General features: G+C 43.7%; 2 protein-coding genes across 6 annotated transcripts in view; one reads left to right on the plus strand and one right to left on the minus strand.

Annotated features, from left to right (window-relative positions):
• Nucleotides 1–7,170, minus strand: part of NAA16 (N-alpha-acetyltransferase 16, NatA auxiliary subunit) — a 63,497-nt gene extending 56,327 nt beyond the window's left edge. The window contains exon 1 of one of the 2 annotated variants that reach the window (XM_062636838.1): nt 6,514–7,168. In XM_062636838.1, coding sequence (XP_062492822.1) covers nt 6,514–6,567 — 54 coding nt within the window. In that variant the 5' untranslated portion in view covers nt 6,568–7,168. Of the gene's footprint in view, nt 1–6,513 lie in introns of both variants that reach the window. The other variant, XM_062636839.1, reaches the window with a different exon arrangement.
• On the plus strand, nt 5,963–25,592 carry MTRF1 (mitochondrial translation release factor 1). Of its 4 annotated transcripts, none has more exons than XM_062636844.1 (10): nt 5,963–6,302; nt 13,132–13,590; nt 15,673–15,764; nt 16,587–16,668; nt 16,900–17,007; nt 17,099–17,271; nt 18,412–18,529; nt 19,749–19,885; nt 23,753–23,851; nt 25,388–25,592. In XM_062636844.1, the coding sequence occupies exons 1-10, from the start codon at nt 5,978–5,980 to the stop codon at nt 25,508–25,510; spliced, it is 1,716 nt and encodes a 571-aa protein (XP_062492828.1). In that variant the 5' UTR covers nt 5,963–5,977; the 3' UTR covers nt 25,511–25,592. The 4 variants fall into 4 exon arrangements, with proteins under 4 accessions (XP_062492828.1, XP_062492829.1, XP_062492831.1 ...); XM_062636847.1 differs by having other exon boundaries at nt 6,169–6,568; XM_062636846.1 differs by lacking the exon at nt 5,963–6,302 and adding an exon at nt 11,478–11,607.
• Nucleotides 25,593–26,604: the final 1,012 nt, after the last annotated feature.

The following is a 26,604-nucleotide window of genomic DNA, read 5'->3' on the forward strand; positions in this document are numbered from 1 at the left end:
TATCAGCTGGATGGGGCTTCAGCTCATGAAGGCCAAGGAAAAAGTTCACTAATGGTTTCCCACTCTCACAACATCTTTGATTCCTAGTCCCAGGACAACCCTTTCAGAGTATCAGTGAAATTATATTTCATTCATATATATGAAGTAGAAATATTTCTACTCTTTCCCCCAAATCCTACTGGTATTTTATATATGTATGGCCACACCAACTCTCTGCTGGTAAGAGTGGTTAACTTCATCAGCTGAAATAAGAGGAAGGTAACATAGCTCCAGCCTTGCTGGCTCAACTGTTGAAATAAACAGGCCACATAGTTCTTCCCCAGACCTGGCGACTTGGAAATGCAGAACAGTGCTGAGTCAGACCACAGACAGTGGTGTACAATAGAACAAGTGGCCAGCAACATCTACAGCGATAACATTTTGACGGAAATACTAATGTCACGGTAATATCCAAGATTTCACTATCATGACTCTTTGCATGCAACAGCATTTTTTCCTTTTGCTTTGAAAGGGCAGAAACAACAGAATATGCAGTCGAAAGAGCTCTTGCATACAAGTACTTCGGATGTGTAGCTTTCTCACTATTTGAGTTTGAGTTCTCTACCATTTATGAACACATGTATGCCCTTGCAAAGCAGAAAGCATAACAGCAACACTACAAATTAGACAAGTCATACCACTGTCATACACTTTCACCTGGTTTTTAACCTGCACTTTGTGTGGAAGTATTGAAGAGACCCATCTGCCACATCTCCTGGGATAAAACTATAATTTGCTTAGCGAGAACTCCGACTGAGCAGGTGCTCCACAAGCTAGTGGAACTGCATCTGTGAGCAGTCTAGCAAATGAAACCATCAACATCAGCCCTGTTTGGTGAGACCCGATACACACACACACACACACACATTTATATATATAAAAAAATCTCAGGCTTTTAAAAAGTTTCATTTCTATTTAGACATCTTAAAAGTAAGTTCACAGCAGTTACCAATAAAAGCCTTAAAGTCTACTTCACCCCAATGTTCCATAAAAGATTTCAGTAATTCATACAAAACAGTTGCATGAATTAACTGATCAGGCCAGAGAGATCAAACCCACCTGCTACAGGCTACTAAAGACAAGATAAAAGTGTTAAGCACATAGGGAAGGGCTTATGAGCAAAACCAGCATTATTACAGTTCTCATCAGAATGTTCTCAGCCTCCACTTACTTGTGCCTTATCAATCCTCTGAACCAAAAGTATCTTAACACACACAAAACAGCAAAGGCTTCCCCTCCACACACCCCCTCTCAAAGTGCCTAAATCTTTCCATAGCTACTAGATTTTGTGCAGCAAAGGGTTCCACAGTATAGCTACCTTCTTGTTAAGAACTGTTTGTTTGAACCCTGCCACTCTGCAGCCACCACTTCTACCAAAATAAAAGCTAGGCAGGATAGCTTGAAAACAGGCAAGTCTCTATTTAACTTCTCCAGATCATTCATAATTTCAGAATCTTAAGTTTTTTCTCCTTCAAGAAGGTCATTTCATACTTGCATCCTTCTTCTGAGGAGGCTTATGGGTTGGGGCAGGGCCAGGGAAACAACAAGGCACATGGTGTTGCACATGTAGACTTGCAGCGTACTTCAGTGGCATAACAGCCTTTTTCTTTTCCGAGGATTCACCAGCTTTCAGTTTCTGTACAATGAAAGTGTTTTAACAGATCCTCCAACCTGAGCAATCCAGCTCACAGGCCATATCAGGTCTACATCAAGTTAGGATTTACAAGTGTAACATTTATCTACAAACAATTTTACTTGCTATGACGCAACTTACTCCAGAAAAATGAAGTACTTCCGCACAGCCTACACTTCTTGTGCAAGTACCTTAGTACAACTGAACTCTTCTCACTATTCATCACTTCTTCTGTTCAATATAACCACAGGCAATTAGGAAAAAGTTCCAGCACAAAATACAATGGGACTTCATTCTGACAAGCTATCATTTATTTGCATAGGAACTTTCCTTAAGAAAAGGCCAGAGTGAATAACCAACCGGCACCACTCCATGGAAGCTTGCTTTACGAGTCTTCCACAGTGACATTTACAAGCTCCTTTTGAAAAATTAAGAGAAGAATATTTATTTGGAATAATTTCTTCTCTAAATCAGACTCACTTAAATCTCTGACAACTGTGAAGCACGATTTTTCCTCATGGAAGTCTTATGGGCTCTTACCATTACTCTAGTATCTATCCTCCACAATTCAGCCATGTTAGTAGTCTGCAGCTGGCCAGGCATCCTCAGCATCTCCTTTGAAAGTCAGCAGCAAGGAAGCACCCTACACGCTTCCTACACTGCTCCTCCTTAACAGCACAAGTTAACAACCACACCACAAAACAGCCTTACTAGTTACATCCAAAGATTTTTACTGACAGCTGCATAGTCCTATCGTTAAAAAAATGGATCTTTAACAGAGACTCCCAATATCCACCACTCCAGATCACAATGGCTACCTCAACTATTATCATTCATCTCCTTTGGGAAGCATTAAATAGCAAAGCATCATACCTTCCCAGTTACTGAGTTTAATAGTTTGGATAACTCCCACACATCATTACCAGGAGACTATTTGCATGCTTATACTCTATTATCATTTCATCAAATAAAATTTAAAAACTCTTGGAATTTTATGAATAAGACTGAATTAAATTAACTTCTACAAACACTTCCATACTTACCTTTTATCAAAGAACAAATTTCTAAAGATTATTACAGAAGTCGGGGAACAAAAAGGACACTACAGGGAAGTGGAACACCTCCTCAGAGATAGGGCACTTCAGATAATTTCTAAGATTTCCTCAGCCACAAAAAATGGGAGATACACACCTGAATGACCTGAGCAGCAACAAGTCACCACTACAAAGCGATGTACTTGCAGACTTTGTGTTTAATCACTTGAAGTCAGTAAGAGTAAATGCCTAAACTGGTCTCAGTAAGAGTAATGCTTTGCACCTGAAGAGGTACTAGGACTTAGCTCATTCAAAACAGGATGAAATATTCACAGGCTAGACCTTCCTCAAGGGAAGCACATTTGCAATTAAAGCAGCAAACCTTATTTTATGCAGCAACAGTATGTGGAATTCACTAGGAAATCAAAGAATTAATTATTTACAGGCATGATACTATACACAGTTGTATCGGGCACAAAACGACAGTATCTTATACTGTGTGACACTGGGCAGACACCAACAATTACTACAAGACACTATTTCTCAAAAAAAAAAACAATTTGGCAAGTACGCCATGAAGATATGACAACAACCCTGCAGCTTTCCTCTAAAGCATTCGTAAGGACTACTACCATGCTCTGTACAGATAGGGCTGATTTAGTTTTAAGCTTTGGCTTCACAGAATCACTTTTAAGCTGAGACACAGTTTATAATCTGGGTTCTCAGGTGGAGGGGAAAAAAGCAAAACCCAAAGCTGCTTAAACCGCAACATACTTTGAAGGCAATCTTACAACTGTTTTAAAGACACAAAATAAAAAAATCTGCCTAAGCTTACCAGAAATTAACACCAAATGGACATTACCAAACTTCAATGTTAACCCGAAGCATTTTTAAGCTACCACACATACATGTTTATTTTAGATTACATCTGCCCCATCCACTTAAAAAAAAAAAATCGCATGAGCTGAAGACTGATTTTAAGTGGCAAGAAACACCCCACCATTCCTGTATTAATTCTTCTTTATGGATGCCTTTCTCTCTTCTCACAAAGGGGGAGCCAGGAAGCTTTCAAACACTTCCTCCAGGCCTTCTGTGAGATCGAGAAGTGAAAGAGAAGAGCTTGAAGTTTGAAGTTGCTCAGCCCCTCCCTCTCAAGCAACACCACCCCTGCAAGCGCCATCACAGCTCCCAGGGGAAGAGCACCAGTCTGAGGAGCCACCCCCCTGCATAAGAGTGGAAGTAAGGCTTAGAAACAAAACAGACCTGGGAGTCAGGACAGTGAGAAAAACAACTGCTAGCACTACCTTTCAGTAGTACAGAGAAACTAGAACTACTATCTATGCTGCAATTGCTATTAGCTCTCTAATCACAACACAGCTAGTTTTATGTCAGCTTGTTCAAGGACTGCCAAGCATACAGGCACATAAATTGATGTAGCTTAAAGGCCGTTTACTCAGCTTCTTGAGCAGACTTCAGAGCTCACACTGAACTCCAGGAGGCCACACTAGTTTAGGCAGCTCCAGTAAGATTGGTTTGCTCTTACTCAGTTCTTGTTCTTGCATGTTACATACACACACCAAGTCACTGACTCCTAAGTAATTCCCATGATCTCCAAATGAGGCTCCCATTTCATAACTGCTAATTCTCCAGAGTGTTTGTAAAAATATTTCATCTTAATGTATGACTACAGTTTCCTTGCATCTGTTCCAAGTCATTAAATCGCTACAAGCTTGTAAGGTGTTATACAGCCTCCCACATCCGCCCCCCCCATTTTTAAAATGCCCATAGTATCCCTAATAATTTCAAGTATTCTGGCAGTACCAGAGCAGGCAAAAAGCTGCCTCAGCACTATAAGCTATAGTACTACACTAAAACCCTCTGAAACATGTCAAGCAACAGAAGGGTTCAACTTCTACTATGCAGACATTAACATGCCAGAAAAAAGTGCACCATGAAAAAGTCAAAGCTAACTAGAGAAAGTATTTCAAGAGATATCAGTGTATGATGTGACAAACTAACAAGTACAAGTTTGTGATTACTTGCTTTCTAAAGCCTTTGGAAGGTTTAACTGGTTCAGTGGCTGGTCACAGTTCCTAAAGCGGTAAATTTCCACACAGGCTTCACTGAAGTTTTATGCAATTCTTTTTCCTTGCCTAAGCACTTATGCTTTGCCCACTGCTTAGTTAAAAAGGGGGGGGGGGGAGTTGTCTAAAATATGATCTCCAGAAAAACTCTTCTACATTCCAGTTGAAAAAAACTTCAGAAGTGACTGTTAGTGCGAACTTGTTTGCTACTAGTAAGAATAATCACTTAACGGTTCTAATATTAGTCATTTATTTTTAGCAGAGAGAAAGGGGAGTGCTAGAATGACTTACTAAGATGCATACCATAAGCATGCAGTAAGCAACAAATCACCATTAAGAAATACTAAGCCTTAAAACCTGCCCACTACCCAAACCAAAAGCAAGTAAAAGAAAACAGTTATGAAGCACCTGCTGAAATACACTAGCTACATAGAGTACACAGACTTACACAAGCTGCTTGTTCTGAGCTCAGATTCCTGAAGCCAAAACACTCACCTCTTAACCACAGTTACTGAAACCAGCCTAACAAATCCCAATATAACTGAAAAAACTCATGCCTGCCAACAAATTACCACTGTGCTGCAGAGACCTCCTCTGCCCACAGATGAGAAAACTGGCACAAAACTTTGTTGAGGCTAGAACCCCATTACTGTCACACAGAAAAGTTAATGAAAAGGATAATCTGGTGTTTTGGCTGTGGGTTGTGGTGGAGGTTTTTTTTTCTTGGGGTGTGCATGTGTGCTTTTTATTTCCATAGAATTAGCATTATAAAATATTACGGTGATTGAGCAGAAACTTAAAGTGAGCTCTTTCTTTAAAGTTACCTCACAAACACTAAACGTCCTTTGCACCGTTAGATCTCAAAGAGCTGAAGCAGGCCAATGTAATAACTGAACGAGCACAGAGAAATTGAGACAAGTCTTCCAAAGGGCGTACAGAGTCATACTTTAAACCACCAGGCGCCTTCAACTACACTTAAGACAGCTCAGTGAACTAGTTTTGATCTAGTCCCTATGCTAAAACTGACGTCCTTGCTGACAATGAAGTACCTATGGACATAGGCTTTGGAACACCAAACCCCCGCGACGGTCGCACCGCGCTCCAAGGAATTCTTCTACCCTCCCAAGCGTGGTGACACGGGGGAAGCAGCACACGCACCTCGAACCCAGACCCGCAGCGGGGATGGAATGACAGTTTTCCCCGAGACACCGCTTCCACCCGCCCGCCAGACCGCGGGCACGGCGCGGGTACGGCCCGCCTCCGCCCGGTTGCGGCGGGAGGGACAAGGAGGACGGAGCGGCGACGGCGCGCTGCCGAGCCCCGCGGCCGGCGCTCAGCTTGGAGGCACCGTCCCGGGCAGGGTGCCCGGAGAAGCGCGGACCCGGGCGGCTGGCCGGCTCCCGCCCTGCTTCCCGCCCTCGCCCGGCCGGGGGCGACACCGGCCCTTGCCGGGCCCCCACACGAGGGAGGGGGGGTCTCTCGGCCTGCTCGGCTGCGCCCAGACAAAGGAAGGTAACGTGGACGAACCGGGACGAGACGGCAGCAGCCCCGGCTCCCTCGCGCAAGAGAGGCCGCCACATCTTTCCTCGCTCAGCCGGAGCCAACTCCGGCAGCGGCGAAGTAATCCGGGCCGTGGGTCGGAGGGCACCCAGCGAAACCAGTGTGTGAGAGTAGCGAAGAGCGGCGGCGGAAGGAAGAGAAAGGTACGGGACCGGTGGCTCACCAGGATCCGCTTGAAGAGGTTGCTCTCCTTGGGCGGCAGCGGCACGGACGGCATGGTGCGGGCGGCCCCAGGGCAGGCACGGCTGCAGGGACAGAGGGAGGAAGGGAAGGGAAGGAAAGCTGGCGGGGGCGGCCCAGGAGAAGCGGCTGTCCGTGTGGAAGAGGAGGAGCGGGAAAGCGAGGGGAGGCAAAGCCCGAACTCCGCGGGGCGGCAGCGGCGCGGCTCCTGCCCGAGCGGCGACTCTTCAACTCATTGGCCTGCACCGCCCTCCCCGCCGGCTCCCCTCAGCCGCGGCGCGCGAGCGCGGCCCCTCTGCGCAGCTGCCGGGGAGGCCTCGCCGCCGCCTGACGCTGCAAAATGGCAGCCGGGGTCCCCTCCGCGCAGGCGCACAGCGTCCGGCGGCCCCCGCCGCTTCCCCCTCAGACACGGCCCCCCCCTCCTTCCGTCCTGCATGCCCTGTCCGAGGGGACGCGCCGTTGTTCGGTGCTGGTGGCTCTCCTCTCTCGGTGGCACTGAGGGGAGTTACCTGCCATGAGTGAGGCCGGCGGCCGGCCCTGAGGGGGGCTCCCTCGGCAACGCCCCGAGGGGAGGAGGGGAAACGGGACACCCACCCGCGGGGATTGTTAACAAATGCTAACTCCCGCTCGCCCAGGTCATGGCTGCGTCCAGCGCGAGGTCCGCGGCAGCCGGGTGAGGAGGGGTTTGCAGCTTGTGGCCTTTCCCAGTCGCGGCTGGAGGGCAGAAAGCAGGTTTGCGCGCTCGCTGTTCTGCCTCTCTGCCTTTAGTAACCTAGTTTTGGTGGCTGCCATCCCAACAGCGCGTTCAGAGTGGGGCTGTGGGGAGCCAGGCTGCCCGGGAGGGATTGCTGGAGGAGAACTAAGTGCCTGGAAACTGCAGCGCTTGGAGAGGCTGTGTGCTTGCTGCGCCCTGGCTGGTATTTAAGGAAACAACAGCAAACTTCGCAGACTAGGAGTGAGCGGGGATGTCATCTATTGCATTAATGCATTTTTCAGCAGTCGGTTATGTAAAACTTTATTGTGCATGCTTGGAACAGTGAGAGTTTAATCATGGCGTTGCTCCTTCGCCAAAGGAGGTTTAAGATCTGTTGAGAATAGATTTTTATTATTTCCAGAAATGGTTCTTAAATGAAACTTTGCAAAAAAATTAGGTAAAAAAAACAACCCCAAACACGTCAGACAAACAGCAGCATTAAAACCACATGGCCTGGAGCATTTCCTTAGAAAGAAAACTGGTTAAACTGTCAAGGTTACAGCCAATTAAAGAGACCATCTCACAGGGCAAAAATTAGTCAGCTTCAGTTAGAATCCCTTTATGTAATTACCCTTGAAATATATTAATTATATTTTGGTATGTATTAAAAGGACATTAATTTTGTAACACATAGTTACTCACCTACTGTCCCTGATGATGACTAGGATAGGCACGAGGTGTTCCTACCCACAGTAAAGCAAGTGTGTGGAAAGCAGTATATAATAAAAGCCAATTTAAGCAGTTTATGAGCTTAAAATATTTGATTTGGTTATGCATAAATTAAGTGAGTGTGGCCATGACTGAGGATTACAAGCAGCAGGTCTTTGACTTCTTGCAAGTGTTGCTGAAGCTGATGGATATGATAGCTGCTTTCCTTTCAGGCTGAAGGAGAGAAAAAGGGAGTAGACAATTTCTTGGAAGAAAGTGACCTGAACAGTGGCCTAACTTGGGGACTACTAATTAGAAAAAAGTAGTAGGCTTTGGGAGCCTCTTGAGATGAAAACAGCAAAGGCAAGGAGAATGTTAAAGAAGTACAGCCTATCTTTTCCTAGTTCTTCTTAGCTGAGCATCAGTTTATGGCAAATGTTGTGGGTGGTGGTTGTTTTCAGTGTTGTTTTGTTAACCTGGTTAGAACTATGGTATGTAATAAGTTTCTTCATATCTTTATTGTGTTTATTCCTCATGCTTTTGTTCTGACATGCTTCTAATGATGTCAGTCACCTGGATCACTGATAGCAGTATGTGTGTTTTCCACATGCATTTTCAAGTTCACTGTTCCTTCTGCTAAACGACATAGTACTGCTGTATTCAGTATCTGATTTTCTACAAAGCAGGAATACTTTTGACAAGGATGGACAACTTGTCTTTGCCCTGCTGCATCATTTTCAGAGCCTGTTTGTACCACAGCATGTATTCAGCACTTTTTGTAACTAGCCTTGACTTTATGAACTCTAGGTTTCCGTCTTAGCAAAAGACATGTCTCCAGTTGAGTTGAGTGATAAACAGATGCATCTCCAAGATGGTCAGGCAAATATTGTGCTAGGTGGACCTTTAGTCTGAAGCAGTGAGGTTGTTCTTGACATCTAAAGGTTTCTGCTTCCTGGAAAGAATGCTGCCTGAAAATCAGCAAATTGCAAATAAGAGGCATGGGTTTGATTTGTATTTAGATATGTGTCTGTATTCAAATTCTGGATTAAAAGCAACAAGAAAAGGAAAGCAAGGAGGCAATAAAAGAAATGTTTGTAGACTAGCTGGGAGAGAATAAACAAAGAAACAAGCTTTTGAGGGAGGCAGAGCTCTAGTTGAAAGTGAGGTTTGGGAGCAGTCAAGAGAACTTCTTATCATTTAATCACACTATGCTGGACAAAACAAAGCGCTTTCTACAGGCTTTGTTAATAAACAGGACTATTCAAGACGCGTATGATTCTGTCACCAATTGTTCCTTCAAACAGAAAGAATTCAGAAGTCTGTTGACAAACTATTTGGGTTGAAAGGGCAGGAGCAATGTTAAAGTGATAGATACTTTGTAACACACTTGTGATTTTTGCCATGTCTTTCACATTATTCCATGACCTGTCAGTGTGGGTTGGTATCTATAGAAGTTGCAGCAGGATGCTTGCAGACCACTAACTCCAGTTAGGGCCCCCTGGGTAAAAAAGGGTCTCTTTAAGGGCATGGACCTGCCTTCCAGCCAAGCACATTGTAAGGCCTGGAGCCTGTTTTGTCTGATGAGCCATTTCTTTGCCTCCAGTTTCTAAAGCAGTTGGCAGGTTAGGATTGCCCTTCTGCACCCACCATGGGCTGCCGTGGTTGCTGAGGAAGGCAGTGGCACCCTGCCCCAAGCAGCCTGCACCCCATAACACTGGGTCTCACAGGGTCCACAGGCAGCTGCTTCAGCCACGCAGTTTTTAAGGTATCAAAGCAAATCATAAAGGGGATGGGAGCACAGACAGCGGTGGGATTTCCCATCTTTTATACTCAATTCCCATATCACGTTCTAAAAGCATAAGTAAACTTAGGGAAAGAGTATATCTTACATGTTTTGAATACGAGATGCATGGACTATGTCCTGTGGTTGACAGTGTATCTGGCAACCCTAACTGGCAGTATAGCACCCAGCTCTTTGTCTTGGCCATATGGTCACTGCATGGCCTGCTGCCTGCTGGGGAGAGCAGGCTCAGAGTTTGTTACAGTCTCTATTCACACTTAAATAATTTGCCCGCAATCAATCTGAATCATGATTGCATTTAATCAGAGGATTTAATGTAAGAACCATTACCAGCTGGAGTAGAAGCTGGGTTAATTTTTCCTTGGCCTACCCTACTCTTTAAAATCAATTTTTGAGTGTGTGGTTTGCTTACAGTTTTCATGGTTTTAGTTGTCCTCCCTTAGATTACCTTCCCAAGTATCAGATTCCACATTTAGAGGCCAATGCAAGGATAATTTCACTATTTCATTTCACTGAGGTGTAAACCATAGTGGATGAAGGGTGAGGCATGGTGGGGATGGCGTCTGGACGAGGGCATCTCCCATGGTACAGCACTGCACGCTCAGGCCAGGGGGAGAAACATTGAGGTTTCAGGATGCTGTTTGCTGTGGCCTTTCTCTAGCTTGGATCAGCTCTGGGGTGGATCCCATTCTCTGGAAGAGTCTTTTAATCTGTCTGCCTTACATTCTGTCTGCCTTACATTCTGTCTTGGTGGATAGAGCCAAGACAGAGTTTGTCCTCAGATCTACGTTAGTGGTCAGTTATCATTCACGTGCTGGTGAGATTGGATTTAAGTCATCCCCATCCATCGGTTTCATTTTCAGTCTTTTGGAATACTTACCTCACCAAATCCCAGTGGTGTTTTATGTGCCACATACCAAATCTTTACCTTCTTTTGTTAATCCTGTTGAATGACAGTAGCTGGGAAGAAAGCTTTTTAGGTGATTATAGGTATAAAAATACCCCAGTGTTCTGGAAATCTTTTTAAATGGGGCTTTGAGCAACCTGGTCTAGTGGAAGGTGTCCCTGCCCATGGTAGGGGGTTTGGAACTAGGTGAGCTTTAAGATCCCTTCCAATCCAACCCATTCTGTGATTCTATGATAATTAGGGAGATAGTTGTATAATCTGTTTAATATTGTCAAAGTGTGTGTATGCATAGTATCTTTTAAAAAATACCTTGTTAGGAAGCCACAGCCTGTTAGCATAATGATAAATCTGAACAGTTCATTAATATTTAGTAAGTGATGTTTGTCTTTACTAGTGTAGTTATAATCCATTTTAAGCATAATTGAACGGTGAGCTTTGACATAAAGTGGAACTTAACATAGTTTTATGCAGACTTCTCTGAAATTAATCTTTTAGTAACCAGGTGTGAAACATTTATTTCCAGCCCATGTTTTGGGAAAATACACCGAAAAATATATGTAATATAATAGCTTGGAGGCTGGAAAATAAGTATTCCCATTTGTTGTCACTCCTGCCATTTCTCCCAAAGCACTCCTGAAGCCAGACTGCGTTACTGTACAGCTGAGAGGATATCGACAACGAAGAGCTGTTTCCAAGGGCGCGTTCCCCATTTTTACTTTTCATCTCGGGTCTTGCTTTTGACAGAGCAAAGCTAAGCTACCTTCACCGGCAGCGGTGCTCGAAGGCCTGCGCTGGGGGCAGCCCCGGCGGAGGAGGCAGTGAAGGCAAGGCCGGGCGGGCTGAGGCACGGCGGGAGTCGTGTTCTGCAGCAGGCATGCTGGGACTGGGAGCTTTTCCGCTCCACTTCCCGTCTGCCATGGCCTCCTGTTCTGAGGCGGGTTCCGTCCGCTGCCGAAGCGTGCGAGAGGTGAGTTCCGGAGTTCCCCGGAGGCTGCTGAGGACCGGAGCCGAACCGAGACCCCGCGCCCCTCACGGTCTGCTTCAGCCTTCCCCGTCCGCCCGCACCCCTGCGGTGGGGGAGCGCTGGCAGGGGCACTTCCTGCTCGGCTTTCGGGTGCTTTGCTCGGGGCAGCAGTGCCGGGAGGGTGCGGTGTGTGAAAGGTTGGCTCGGCGGCGCGGCACTGAGCCGTCCGTGTTACAGTCTGCATCGAAACGCAGCCTCCTTCTGTGTACCTGTGTACTGCGTGTCTGAATTCGGTTTTATGGGGTTAATAGCATCTGCAGTTGACAGAAGTTCTTTTAAAAATCTTTTAAAGTGTTCACAATATTGATAATGCTTTCCTGTATGGAGAGATATAATTTTTTATAATAATTTATTTAGTTTTTTTTTTTTAAATTATTCTTTGGAGCACAAGTCTTATGAGGAATGGCTGAGGGAACTGGGGTTGTTTACTGGACAAGTTTCAAGGAGATGCTGTTTAATGCCTTCATTTTCTCTGAATCCACTTTCTTGTAAAAATCAGTAGACAGATGGGATTGCGGCACTGGCAGAGATATCAGGGAGTGCTTCTTTATTTGTTAGATCTTTTCTGTGTGGGTAGTCCTAGAACATGAATTATTTCCTCTTGGTAGACCCTTGCATTCCAATATAAATTTTTAGAGCACAGCCAGAATTCATAGCATAACTTGCAACACTGATGGTAGAAAATGAAAAGATCTTTCCTAAAGCAGCAGTGATGGTCAGGGGAGCCTGATATCCTGCAAAGCTGTAGGCCAGTTGTCTCAGAAAATACAGGTTGTATTTCAGGGTACCAACTTCTTATTAACTTTTTGGATAGAAAATATTTATATCATGTATGTGTAAATATATCACAGGAAGTAGTAAATGGGATATAAAGCACTGTTCCCATGTCTTACATAGTACATATATGGGGAATTTCTTGCAGGTGTCTTGGGATCCTATTGACTAATCTGTTTCAGGGGCTGTTTGCTGTTACTGATGTTCCGCTGGCAAAATGATATCGTGTTATGGTAGTGGATATAATTTTGCGCATAATTCTGGACTTCCCATACTTTCTTTATGTAGAATTCTGTACCTTTGGAAGATTCATTTTCTCTCAGCAACATTTTCATTTCACCACTAAGGCATTAAATGGTTGAATTTTTCTCAGGGAGACATGGCAAAATGAAGCTGTTGTCTGTAAAGCCATATCTACAGTAGCTTTTCCACAGCATGAATAAACTAAGTTTGAGGAGATAAGGGAAAAGACCATTTTCAACCATCAGCCATCACAGTGTTGCTGGTAAGAGCTTCTGGTTTAAACAAGGACTAAATCAGGAATAGTTTTGTCCATAACAGTTGCATTTTGTTGTTCCAGTCAAGAGCAGGATTTGGGCTTGATAGAGTTCTATGTTTGTTTGTTTTTTAACAGCATGATCTCTTTTTCTAGATAATAACACTGGTCCATATATTGTATACTTTTAATTTCAGCTGGTGGAAAAATAAGAAGCAAAATGAAACCTTTCCAAAGGGTCTGTCATTTCAAGAGCCTGCTTGCCAGTTGCTGCTGTCACAGTCAGCTTCCCAGCTGTCTTCTCCCTCCCACTGCAAAGAAGATAGGCTGTGCAGCGGAACTGCACAATGGTGGATTTTGGAAACCAGAATCTTTATTGGACACGGCTACATTCACTCTGTCTTTTAACAGCAGGCACAGGAAAAACCATCAGGATTCTCGAGCATTGTGGAAGCAGGAAGCAGTGCAGAAATATCTGGAGACACTAAGCAAGGAATACCAGCAGGTTAATCATCTGTTAAATGCTGACTCAGTAAATGACTTTGAGCAAGGAACCCTGAGGAGAAGATGTGCCGATCTGTCCCCAATTGCAGCTGCATTTCAGGAAATCAAAGAATCTGAAAAAGAACTTCAGGAGTTAGAAGCTATGTGCAAAGGTAAGGAGAACACATCTGCTTACTTCTTTCAAAACAGTCACGTTTCTTGCAATGAAATTCATTGCCAGCCTTTGAGGAATGCTTTGAAATAACTTAAGCCAGCCCTGGAGCATGCGCTGGTCCTTCCTGCTTCCTGGGAGCTTGTGTGTTGCTAGGGCTTTCTGCTTCCAGACACATCTTTCCAGTTTTCATGTCACCTCACTTCAGTTTCAGGTTTTAATACAGACAATTTGGGAGAGTAGAGATCATCTGTAATCTAGTAGAAATAGTTTGGAAATGTTTAAGGTTGTTTTTCATGGAACTGAGAGCAACATGAACTGAAGAAAAAAGATTTGGCAAGCTTAATACATTTGACATATGCAGACTTTACCCATGTTAATTAAAATGGAATTCCATTTAGCAGTTTATTGATACTTATAGAGCAAATTACATGAACTTTCATTAGGCCTAGGATTGTCAGCTTCCAATTGAAATGGCAAAAGCTAACATTTCTCTGAGAATATTCAAGGAGTCCTTCAAGGAATAAAAATTGATGGTTGTTTAAGAAGCTTCTGCTTTTCAGTAATCTGCTACAGTAGAAGTTGGGTAAAAAAGAATACCTTTCAGGAATAAGACTGTACACAGGGAATAAGATAACTAATGGTGCAGCATTTCGAGAAAAAAAAAAACCAACCCATTGTTAGAAGAGTAGGTGCACACAAACATCTGTTCTACACCAATAGGTATTAAGAGAGGGAAACATTGGCCTGGAGAGGATGTGGCTTATACTGAAGTAAAGTAAAGGGAAAAGCAAAGGACAGGAGAAAATGAGTAGCCAGTGGTGTAAATAGAGGAGGATGAGAGTTCATGGTGCTTTTCAGGGAGACAACCAAGGGGTGTGGGCAAACTTAAAAAGGCTATTTTTGGAGCAAGTAAATATAATGAGGAATTTTTCTAATTCCATAAATTATGATGTGGATAAATAGATTGAGTTCTGGTTGAAAGGAGGGAAAAGAAAAGAATGAAAAGAGGATTACAGCCAAGAAGTTAATTAAATGGAGCCAAATTGTTCTATGTGTACTCTTTATCATGTGGCCAAGTTAAAACACAGATGTTTGTGTCATCTGACTGCTCTTTGTTTTCTGTTTAACTCCCTAAACTGACCCTTTTCTCTGTAGTACCTGAATTCCTCACAGTTGCTATTGGATTTTATATTTGCAATACTCAGTGAAGCAGAAAAACATTATTTGCTGGTTTGGCACTGGTGATGTGAGTCAGAGGGGTAGGTGAAGTGAATTCTTAGAGGTCAAGTTTGCAGGGAGGTAGGAATGGGGCACCGATGTGATGTGAGCACCAGTGACCACCAATACTCACATAAGTGGTACTCATTCCAGTATTTCCCTGCATTTCTTGAACTGGGGAGCTCAAAACTGGACATGGTACTCCAGATTGTGGGGAAGGAAATCTCCTTAGGCAAAGCAAAGATCCCAAGTGAGGTCTTCCACCTCCTGATGACTTGCATCTCTCATGTCTCAGTGGCCTCTTGAATAGCAGAAGACAGAAGGTTAGGAGCCTCATTAGTATCGTCATAGCGTTATTTGTGGTGCTCACCTTAACAAGTTGCCTACAGATTGTTGAAGATAGGGTGTTTCTGGGCAAGTCTGGAAATTAAAAATTTTATTGCGTGAAAAATTGCAATAAAGGAAACCAAGACACAGCTTGTCTGCAGGCCTGGTTTTAACATATTTTGTCAAATCCATTTGTGTATTTATCCCTGGGCTGTCAATCTTTATGATATAACCATTAGTCTTACTGAGAGTAACTGTCAGGTGGGGCTGGCATCTATTTGATGTAGACTTTGAGCCCTAAGGTAGAGATTGAGAGGTAGGTTATCCATTACTCCTTCCAGCAGACCCGGAAAATATGATCATTTAGTTACTAACATGAATCCTGGCTTGGGCTGCTCTTACTTGGTATTTCATCCTGGCAGAATGCAGCTGCAAGCTTCTGTGTGCTGCAGTGCATGTCTGTGGACCGCTGTATTACAATTTGCTCTAAGGTAAGTGAGATTGACTAACATCTATTCCTGTTGTTGGAATTTAGAGCTAGATAGCAGAGATGAGAAACAACTTCTAGAGCTTGCCTTAGAAGAGAAGGAGACCCTGGATAAAAAAATCAACGTGTTGTGCAGAAAGGTGAGCCTGAGGTAAAATTACACAGCTTTGTAAATAAAGATGTCAGAAAAGCGTTCCTCTGTGATCTTATCCATAGACTCTGACACTTGCGTTTAGTAAATGAGAAGTCCACCTTGTGTATTTTCCCTGAAAAGAAGTGACAACGTTAATTATTTGTTAGCTTCTTACTGACAATTGTGTCTCAGAAGCTTATTATTTTAGTCACTTTTGCTTGTGTGCTTGTCTGTCTGCAGATGCTGAAGGGGGTTTAAAAAATGGTGAGCCTGCGCTATTGGGACTTGACATGACACCCTAGTAACACTTTGTTGGCAGTGGAGCATGTATTCTTGAAACATTTCTGGTTGGAACTTGCTGACTTTCATTTTCTTTTCAGCTGACAGCACCCAATGAGGAAATTAATTATAAGCAGAGGAGCTGAAATGATTCAGTGGAGAGCTCTGTGATTGGGCTCATTTCTATGTTCACATTGAAATAACATGAAATGGGACTTTCTGAAAAATAAGATGAATGTAACGATTGGCTGGGTTATAGCTAATAATTTTGTGGTCCTAGGTAGTTGGGGCTGGAGCAGGTAACCTGGCACTGGACTTCGGCTTGCTTTCCTGTGGATGCACCAGCGTATCCCATTTCCACAGTGATTGCACTGAGCTGCAGTGTCCAATGGACAGTTTTTAGTCCTACTTACCAGTTTGCCAGAATAAATCAGTGATGGTGTGCTCTCAAGCTGTGGCAATTGTCAAGACTGGCTGTAAATTTAATTAGGGGGGAGATAAAAAGTCGTGAAAGAGATAATGACTTTTTCCTTTCTTTCTTTCTTTTCAGCTTTTCCAGCTTCTAGTGCCAAAGGAAAAATACGATAAAAGTCATGTCATACTAGAAGTGACAGCTGGCAGAACAACTGGAGGTCAGCAAAGTCTCCACAATAAGGATTACTTCAAACCTCCATCCAACTTCATTAAACCTCTTATGGGTTATTCTTAATGCCTTTTTGTACGTTAATGGTATAAAATGGTACTTTCTAAAGAAGAGCGTTGATCTGTCTAATGAGTGTGGTTAGAGTTGCAGCTAAATCTAAAAACTGGTGGCTGCCATTTTGTGAACTGCTATTTATGTTGTCCCGCTTTTATATTTTTAGGAGACATCTGCCAACAGTTCACTAAAGAAATGTTTGAGATGTACCGGAACTATGCAGACTATAAATGCTGGACCTTTGACATTGTGAACTATACACCAGCTGAGATAGGTACAGTAGTTCTTCAGACATGCCACCACGACAAGGCAATTAAAAACAGTGTTTCTGTGCTATATTTGTCACACATTATTTGTGTCTGTAGGTGGGTTGCATCATGCTTCTGCTCATATTTCGGGAGATGATGTCTACAGGCATCTGAAGTATGAAGGAGGGACTCATCGAGTCCAGCGAATCCCTGAGACGGGCCTGTCATCACGAATGCAGCGTATTCACACTGGGACAATGTCAGTTATTGTTCTCCCTCAGCCAGAGGAGGTAAACCAGCTGTTAATCAGGATGGTAGGGCAGTGTATCCCTTCTCACCTCTTTGCCCGTTGGTTTAGGTGTTACTTGAAACCATGTTATCATTACTGTTTGGGGATTTTATTGATACCCAAGTGCTTTGTGCAAGCCCCAGCAAGTGAACCACAAGATCTGTGACTCTGGAAGGTGATAGTCCTTAGGCCTATACCTCACGTGTTTAAATGGGTCATCAGAAGCAACTTAGCAGAGATTTGCTGTTGCCTGAAATGGCGTGTAAATTGGTGGTGGTTTCAGTGACTGTTCCAGCCCCAACACTCACAGTAAGCCAATTTTAAATTATGTCATGTTTTAAGACAGGGAATATATCCAGAAAATATTCAGTGTTGCATAGTAATGTGATTCTGCAGGTCCATTGTTTTTTGTTTCATGTGGCCTCTGTTAAATCAAGGACAGTCTGCTTTGAGTATGAATGAGTGTGTTGGCTAGTCCTTCTGAGAACTTACTGGTACTGACAGCTCTCACTTAAGCCAGCAATTCACACATAAAATAAACAAAACCAAATCCTGCAGGCTTTCCCTGCACTCTTTCCTGCTTCCTTGTAATGCTTTCCTTGCAATGTTGATCAGATCTGAATGTTCCTTTCCCATCCACTGAGTTCAAACTATGGTCCAGGTCATCATGGGCTTTTATTTCCAATGCTGCAATCCTTACTTGGATCTGGATACACCCATTTTTTCCTCAGTTAGATGTTTCTAAGCACTGTTGCAAGAATCATTCAGGCTTGACTTATGGCCAAGATCTTGTACTGCTGTTTAGAAGTAGCTTTTGATTATTTCCTTATTTCTTAGCCTCACTGCCAAGGCTAGTGGTTTTACAGAAAGCTGCTGGTTTTGGTTTGTTTCACACCCCCACATTCCCCCCTCCCCCCCACCTTGTTTTGTGAAGGACATAGAGTGAGAGTTTGAAGAAAATGAGTGAAATATTTAAAGCGTTACTTGCTTTGCAGACATATTTGACATTGCACTTTCTTGAAGTATAATTATAGCTGTTAGGAGCAATTCTTTGAGGTATGGTAGTTTTTTTACACCAAGTATTGTTGCCATTCAGATACGTTTAGAATGAGCAAAAAGTAGCAATTTTCTTTGATTCTAGGTTGATGTTAACGTGGATCCCAAAGATTTGCGTATAGACACATTCAGAGCCAAAGGAGCAGGAGGGCAACATGTTAACAAAACTGATAGTGCTGTGAGAATTGTGCACCTTCCCACAGGTAAGGCTGGCTGCATTTCCTACTTGTAATCACCCTAAATCTGTATCCTGAAGGGAAAGCTTGGGATCCCAGAAGTTGTATCTTAGAGTGGGTTTGCAGGGTTGGGGCTTATGCCAAGAAAAGGAAGTGTAGCCTCTTCTGATTCTGCCCTCTGCTAGCAAGGCAACCTGTGAGAGAAGGGTTGTGTACCAGTGGCATGATGGTCAGACATTTCCTATTAATGCCAGTTTTGTCCTCAGAGGGAGCGTTTAATGAATACACTGTCTTTGAAGGATGAAAGGACCTAGAGGGTGACAGGGATGGGATGGAAGATGCAAATAATTTGTGCTCTGTGCTCTGTACCTTAAGGAATAACAGCCATTTGCAACCAAGGGTTGCTTTGCCTACCTGGAACCTGTGTAGTAGTAGGCTTGAAGATTTTCATTCAGTACTATATAGTTATATAGTACTATAGATTGTGCTTCAGTACTGTAGATAATGCTATCATATGTTAAAGAGGAAGGAAGATGTCTGCTGATAGAAAGGTAATGTATAGACTGGACCACTCTGTCTTTCTTGGGAGTTTGTTGTTATTGAAATTCAGTGGATTTCTATCTGTTCAGATGCAGAATCTCTTTAGACACAGGAAATACCGGTAGTGACCAGAAAACAGCTGTTTTCTATATGCCTTTTTATTTCAGAAATCAAATAAGAAGCAAAAATAAGTACTAGATTTCTTTTAAAGAGCTTTATTTTACTTTATTTCATTATTCATGGGTTCAAGACCACCAGTATTGTTTAGACACCCTTCTCTTCTAGAACAATGAATTTTCCAGTCTCCAAGAGCTTATTTAGACTGACTTTAAAAACTTGTGTTGCACTGTTATAAGAATGCTTCTGTAGACTGTGCAAATGACATCTTTAACATGAGAATGCTGATTGGAGAGAGCTCATTTTATGGAGGCAATGTCAGACTTGTTTGCTTCATGAAATGTTAAGGTATCCCTGCCTTTTCTGTAGTACTGACCAAAGCCCCTGGTACAGCTGTGAAGAGTGTAAAACTATACTAATGGTTCTGGCTGCTGTCTTAAAATGACCTTTTATCCTGCAGCTGAATGACCCTACAAACCAGCACTCCAGAAGGTTTCATTTGCCTAACGTGTTAGAATTAATTTCGCTTGTTTTTTCTTTGTTATACTGGGCTTTTGATGTGAGCTCTCTTGCATCCCTCTATTAAAAGGACTAGTAGTTGAGTGCCAGCAGGAGCGATCCCAGCTGTTGAACAAGGACATAGCTCTGCGGACACTGAGAGCTAAGATGTACCAGCAGACCATTGAAAAACAGCTCAATCAACAGCAGAGTGCCAGAAAACTGCAGGTGAGAACATGTGGTTGCTGAAATTTGGAGAGGGTGCTGTGTTGTAGGTTTGTTTCTCATCTGAGTGACAGTGATGGAGCAAGTGAGTGTGAGTGCCTGAACAGGTGTGTTCACAAAGGAGAATCTTGTGGTTTGAAATGCTCTGAATTTTACTTATCCCAGTTCAATGCTATTGCAGACTTCCCAAGCAATGCAAAAGAGGCATCAGCTATAGCTGGAAAGAAAAGGCCCAAAAGACTAGGTGGACTTATCTGAAAGGCAATGCTCTACATCATGTCCTGAATCCCCCTACTAAGGCCGGAGCTACAGGTAGAGTTACAAGTATACAAGTAGGGCATCAGTAAACAGTTACTTTCTGTGAAAACTAGGATCAGAAGTTCTCAAGATTGTGTTTTAACCTGTTTCTAAATCAGATTATTTGATAAGACCATACAGAGCTTTTGAAAGAAACAAGTATATAAATACTCCTGCCACTACATAGTGAGATAGCACTCACTATGTTAAAAGGCTACCTACAGTTTAGGTAGCCTTTTAAGGAAGAAACAAGCTCAGAAGTGTTGCATCCCAACTAGAAGGAAGTGCAGCAGGAGGGCCAGGAGACCTCCTTGGGTGTATAAGGAGCTGCTGAGGAAAATTCAAAGGACAAAAGAGGCTTATAAAAGGTGAAAACAAGGACAGGTGGCCTAGGAAGAGTACAGGGATGTTGTCTGAGAAGCTAGGGACCAGGTTAGGAAAGCTAAGGCCCAGTTAGAATTAAACTTGGCTAGGGATGTGAAAGATAACAGGAAGGGATTCTATAGGTATGTAGTGAATAAAAGACAGACTAGGGACAATGTAGGCCCCCTCCAGAAGCTATCAGGAGAACTGGCTACCCTGGATTTGGAGAAGGCTGAGGTTCTGAATGATTTCTTTGCCTCAGTCTTCACTGGCAAATGCTCTGACCACACCACCCAAGTCTTGGAAGGCAGACACAAGGACTGTGAGAATGAAGACCCTGGGCCTGCTGTAGGAGAGGACCTGGTTCAAGACCATCTTAAGAGCCCGAATGTACACAAGTCCATGGGACCTGATGAAATCCATCTGCAGGTCCTGAAGGAGCTGGTGAATGAAGTTGCTAAGCCACTGGCCATCATAATTTGAAAGATCATGGCAGTCAGGTGAAGTTCCCGATGACTGGAAAAAGGGAAATATAACCCCCATTTTCAAAAAGGGGAAAATGGATGACCCGGGGAATTACAGACCAGTCAGTCTCACCTCTGTGCCTGGCAAAATCTTGGAGCAGGTTCTCCTGGATGGGATGCTAAGGCACATGAAAATCAACAAGGTGCTTGGTGACAGCCGGCATGGCTTCACTAAGGGGAAATCCTGCCTGACCAGTTTGGTGGCCTTCTGTGACAGGGCTACGGAACTGATGGACAGGGGTAGAGCAGTTGATGTCATCTACCTGGGCTTGTGCAAAGCGTTCGACACTGTCCCCCATGACATCCTTGTCTCTAAATTGGAGAGACATCAATTTGATGGATGGACCACTCGGTGGATAAAGAACTGGCTGGCTGGCCGCACACAAAGAGTTGGGGTCAATGGCTCAATGTCCGGCTGGAGACCAGTAACGAGTGGTGTCCCTCAGGGATCGGTGTTGGGACCGGTCTTGTTCAACACCTTTGTCGCTGACATGGACAGTGGGATTGAGTGTGCCCTCAGCAAGTTTGCCGATGACACCAAGCTGTGTGGTTCGGTTGATGCGCTGGAGGGAAGGAATGCCATCCAGAGGGACCTTGACATGCTTGTGAGGTGGGCTGATGCCAACCTCATGAAGTTTAACCATGCCAAGTGCAAGGTCCTACACCTGGGTCAGAGCAATCCCAGGCACAGCTACAGGTTGGGCAGAGAAGAGATTCAGAGCAGCCCTGCGGAGAAGGACTTGGGGGTGTTGGTTGATGAGAAAATGAACATGAGCCGGCATCAGTGTGCGCTTGCAGCGCAGAAACCCAAATGTATCCTGGGCTGCATCAAAAGGAGTGTGACCAGCAGGTCAAAGGAGGTGATCCTGCCCCTCTACTCTGCTCTCGTGAGACCTCACCTGCAGTATTGTGTGCAGTTCTGGTCTCCTCAACATAAAAAGGACATGGAACTGTTGGAACAAGTCCAGAGGAGGGCCATGAGGATGATCAGGGGACTGGAGCACCTCCTGTATGAAGACAGGCTGAGGAAGTTGGGGCTGTTCAGCCTGGAGAAGAGAAGGCTGCGTGGAGACCTCATAGCAGCCTTCCAGTATCTGAAGGGGGCCTATAGGGATGCTGGGGAGGGACTCTTCATTAGGGACTGTAGTGACAGGACAAGGAGTAATGGGTTAAAACTTAAACAGGGGAAGTTTAGGTTGTATATAAGGAGGAAGTTCTTTACTGTCAGGGGGGCGAGGCACTGGAATGGGTTGCCCAAGGAAGTTGTGAATGCTCCATCCCTGGCTGTGTTCAAGGGCAGGTTGGACGAGGCCTTGGGTGACATTGTTTAGTGTGAGGTGTCCCTGCCCATGGGCAGGGGTGTTGGAAGTAGATGATCTTAAGGTCCTTTCCACCCTTAACTATTCTATGATTCTAAGAAACACCTTTTATAAGAGAGTTACCTGAAATTATGATGCAAAGTGAGCTTTTCTCTTGAAATGTGCTATCATTCTTTTCCCATTCTTTGAATATTTTCCCCATTTGTGGTCTGAACTTCAACAGTGATCACCAGGAATAAAACTACTTCAGAATTACAGTATTATTCAGTACTTTGAAGTTTTTAGCTCTTCTATTTAATCATTAATTTCAGGTTGCATGTAAGTGTATTATTCCTGCAGGATATTAGGCCAGTCACTGGAAGTGGTGAGCCATTTCTCTTGTGTTAATAATTTTAGCTTGAGATCCTTTAGAATTGCATAAAGGACTTAGATGTACATTTATATGAATACTGCAGAAAATCAGGCAAAAGTGAATTGCTTTTTGTAATGTTTCAGAATTTATTCAGTAAATGCCTTATTTTAAAATATACGTGTTGAGTGCAGGTGAATTTTTCAGCAGCGCCCACTGGAGCAGACACCCGTTTCTCTATGCAATTTTTAGCATTTAATTCGGTATTTTAACAGTGTTTAATCACACAGCAACGCTGTGTTTTGATTTCTATCTTCTAAACGGCTTGCATTCCTGCACTTCACCACTAGAGGACTACTCTTCGTAGTCTTAATTTACTCCTCGTTCGGTACTAACGACACCCAGACTTCAGTGGAGCGGCTTTGTCACACGTTGACTGGGCTGCTTATTAACGGGGCCCACTTTCGTTATTTCTCGTGGGAGCTACACCCCCCAAAAAAAAACCCCAGCCTTACATTTTTGAACTAAGGACTTGTGTAGATCTATCTCTGGCCTTATGTGACTTCTGAGAGTTAGGTCGTTCTTCCAGCTACAGAGCTGGACCACAGATGTGCTGGGGTGTAAGAACTTGGTCTGTGATACAGAGTCACAAATCATTGTTTTGCCCAGAGAAGCTGTGGCTGCCCCATCCGTGGCAGTGTTCAAGGACAAGTTGGAGGGGGCTTGGAGCAACCTGGTCTAGTGGAAGGTGTCCCTGCCCATGGCAGGGGGATTGGAACTGGATGAGCTTTAAGGTCCTTTCCATCCCAAACCATTCTGTGATTCTATGATAATACAGTTTAGCAATGCCAAAGTATTTAAAAATCTCATATGCTAAGCCAGTGACCACTAGGTTTGTAGTCAGAATAGTCTGATCCATCAAAGTTTATTCTAGGTATGCTGCTTGAGGGTGGAATTTGAGTCTATTTCTTTTTAAACACAATAAGATAGAATTGTTTTTTTTGCTGCTTTGCTACAGTTGGGAACAAGAGCCCAGTCAGAGAGAATCCGTACTTACAACTTCACCCAGGACAGAGTCACCGACCACAGGATCTCGTATGATGCACGCAATATCAAGGTAATGGTTGCTTATGGGAGTATTTAAAGTTACTTATCTGTACCACAGGAAGAAATTAACTTACTGAAAACAATACAGTCTGAATGAGGAAATCGAGATAGCCAGTTGTGCTCTGTCAGAACAGATTTAGAAAGCTGAAACTTTCTTTCCTGCCCGGTTGTGCAGTGCTGTTAAAGATATCTGGCACAGGATATAGCTTGCTGGCCTACTTGTAGCCCTCAGTCAACTCCCTGAGTCCCTCAGCCAAACTGGCAAGTGACATTTGGGATGCTTGAAGCTTAGTACATCCGCAAGAAAGACCTGACACCAAGGACTTTTTTTTTTGTTAAGCCAGTCTTGCCTCCTCCTAATGCTGGAGTGAAGAAAAACTTCTATGTTTGCCTCACAGGCCAGTCAAATGAAAGAGAAACCAAATGCTTTCATTTTAAGATTGCCTGAGGTCTTATTTCTCAGTAAATCTCTGCATACGGCTTGAATCTTGATTATTTATTGTTGTTTTACAGGGAAACAAATATGTAGTAATGCATTTTTGTGTATTAAATTTATGAAAATGGTTTGAATTTTAGGACAAAGTTTAGGGTGACCCTTCAATATTTGGCTTGGGTATCCAGTTCACTGTAAATGCTGTTACATAAGGATCCACGCCTTTCGAATTGTACCCAGAGGTGTCCTGGGTAACTTCAGGGAACACAGGGCGTGCTGAATATGGAATGGTTCATGTTCAGTGAGTGGGGAATAGGTACACAGATACCATGGTGGAGGAGAATGGGAAGAAGTTTTAGTATTTAGATGAGACATGAGGAAGAAATTCTTCCCTGTGAGGGTGGTGAGGCACTGGCACAGGTTGCCCAGAGAGGCTGTGGCTGCCCCATCTCTGGCAGTGTTCAAGGCCAGGTTGGACGGGGCTTGGAGCAACCTGGTCTAGTGGAAGGTGTCCCTGCCCATGGCAGGGGGAGTTGGAACTAGCTGATGTCTAAGGTCCCTTCCAACCCAAACCGTTCTATCATTCTGTGGTTCTGTGAGTTCCACAATCACATAAAACCAACTTTCATTAGTTGAACTTTTCAGTTACTTAGTGTTGGGAACTTGTTACTTTCTTGAGTGAAACTGGAACCATAAACTGCCTGACAAAAGTTAGCTGGGCTCTGCTTGTAAAACAAACTAGATCTTGGCATGAGCAATCTGTATTTGACTTGGGTTCTTCAACCCTCTATTGCTCTTGCCTAGGGGATTTGCATGTAAACGCACGGGTTACATGAAAGCGTGGCAGGAATGCACCAGCAGCTCCTGTTGTTGCTGCTGGAATCAGTGTGCTGCTCACAGGCAGCCAGCTGAAGTTCCACTGCTGTGCACCATGGCATGTTGCATTCACACAGGGGGAGTGCAGAGGTGAGCAAATGAATGCGTCAAGATAAAGACTCCAGGCAAAGTGCATTCCAGGAGCTCCTTGTCTGAGTCTTGGGCAATTTGGAATTATACTGATGTACAGTCAGTAATGCTTTTGCCTGGTTTTGTTGTTGTTTTTTTTTTTCATAGGAAATTCTAAATGGGAAAGAAGCACTGGATAAGCTCATCAACAGACTGCTGGAGTTTGCAGAGATGGAGGCTGTCACTGAGTATCTAGAAAGTTTGCAGGCTGTGGAAGGAGGAGGCTGCTGAAGGCCTTGCATGGAGATAGAGCAGAAATGTTGTGTTCGGTAGGAAAATAGATGCATTTGTTAAATAAATCTATGCTTCTGTTTTTCAGGGTGTGGTGCTATTCTTTTATACTTAGGTGCAAATGGATTGAATTCATTTCAGCAGTCCTTGCAGAAAAGAACAAGCTTGGGGTACTGTGTGCGAATACTGTCTGTCTTGGCAGCATGGCTTTGTTAAGCTGGACCTCCTGACATATTGCAGCTGGAAAGGCACAGAATTGTGGTGATGGAGCAGAATACCACATAGTGCATGTTTTGGAGGTGGCAAATGTTCCTCTCCAGGTGAAAGAACCTCAGCTCCCCAGACAGTCTAGAATCTGGCCTTCCCTTCAAAATAAGTCTGTGTTATGATGCTTTAATTTTTAGAGTGAATATACAAAAGCAAAGGCAGCAGTTTTGAGGCCTGTCAGCTTGCTTCTAGCCACTCTTGGGTCAGCTTAGGATGGGACTGGACCACATGCTGCGGTGGTATGTAAAAGTAGGTGTTCTGGTTTCCAGCTGAGTTGATGAGATTCCAGGAGGAGTTCAGCAATGATAGCAGGCAGCTCCCTGCTTCTTGGCAGAGAAAAGAAGTTCACAGTGTGTTGTGTTTTAGCAAATGGGTAGCTCTGCAGTTCAATTTCTGCCTTGATGACTTTGGGAATGTGGGCCTGTCCCTGAGGGTGATCCATTTGCTTACAGAACATTTGGACGCAGCGGTTCAAGAATACTGATGTGTTTAATGTCACATGAACTCAGAGTGCTCTGCTGAACTGGGCTGACTTGCTACAACACTGTGTTTTTTATCCTGCTCCTCCCAGGTTTTGCTATAAAGCTGCTCCTCTGTACAAGCTTTTGCATGTGAAGAATCAGTTGTTATTATTTAAATTAAGCCTTCTTGTTGATTTGTATTTGCACATCTGTTTTGTGATCACAAATGATACAGGACTGAGAAAATGACAGTTATTGTAAGGAAAACAATCACTTTGACACAGTGTTAATCTAAATGGTGTAGTTTTTACCACTGTATATTTAACAAACAACAGTTAACTTTATTCAGCTGTATTTAGAAAGATG

The sequence above is a fragment of the Pezoporus occidentalis genome, unplaced genomic scaffold (assembly GCF_034315485.1).
Source record: "Pezoporus occidentalis ecotype Australia unplaced genomic scaffold, CSIRO_AGI_Poc_V1 ctg5, whole genome shotgun sequence".
In the NCBI taxonomy this organism is placed as follows: domain Eukaryota; kingdom Metazoa; phylum Chordata; class Aves; order Psittaciformes; family Psittacidae; genus Pezoporus; species Pezoporus occidentalis.

Bases quoted from the DNA above. Each gene is read 5' to 3' on its own strand.
- MTRF1 (XM_062636844.1), top strand. From the start codon at position 5,978: ATGACAGTTTTCCCCGAGACACCGCTTCCACCCGCCCGCCAGACCGCG. The intron at 13,591-15,672 runs GTAAGGAGAACA...GTTGGAATTTAG, and splicing joins GTTAGAAGCTATGTGCAAAG to AGCTAGATAGCAGAGATGAG. The intron at 16,669-16,899 runs GTCAGCAAAGTC...TTATATTTTTAG, and splicing joins AGCTGGCAGAACAACTGGAG to GAGACATCTGCCAACAGTTC.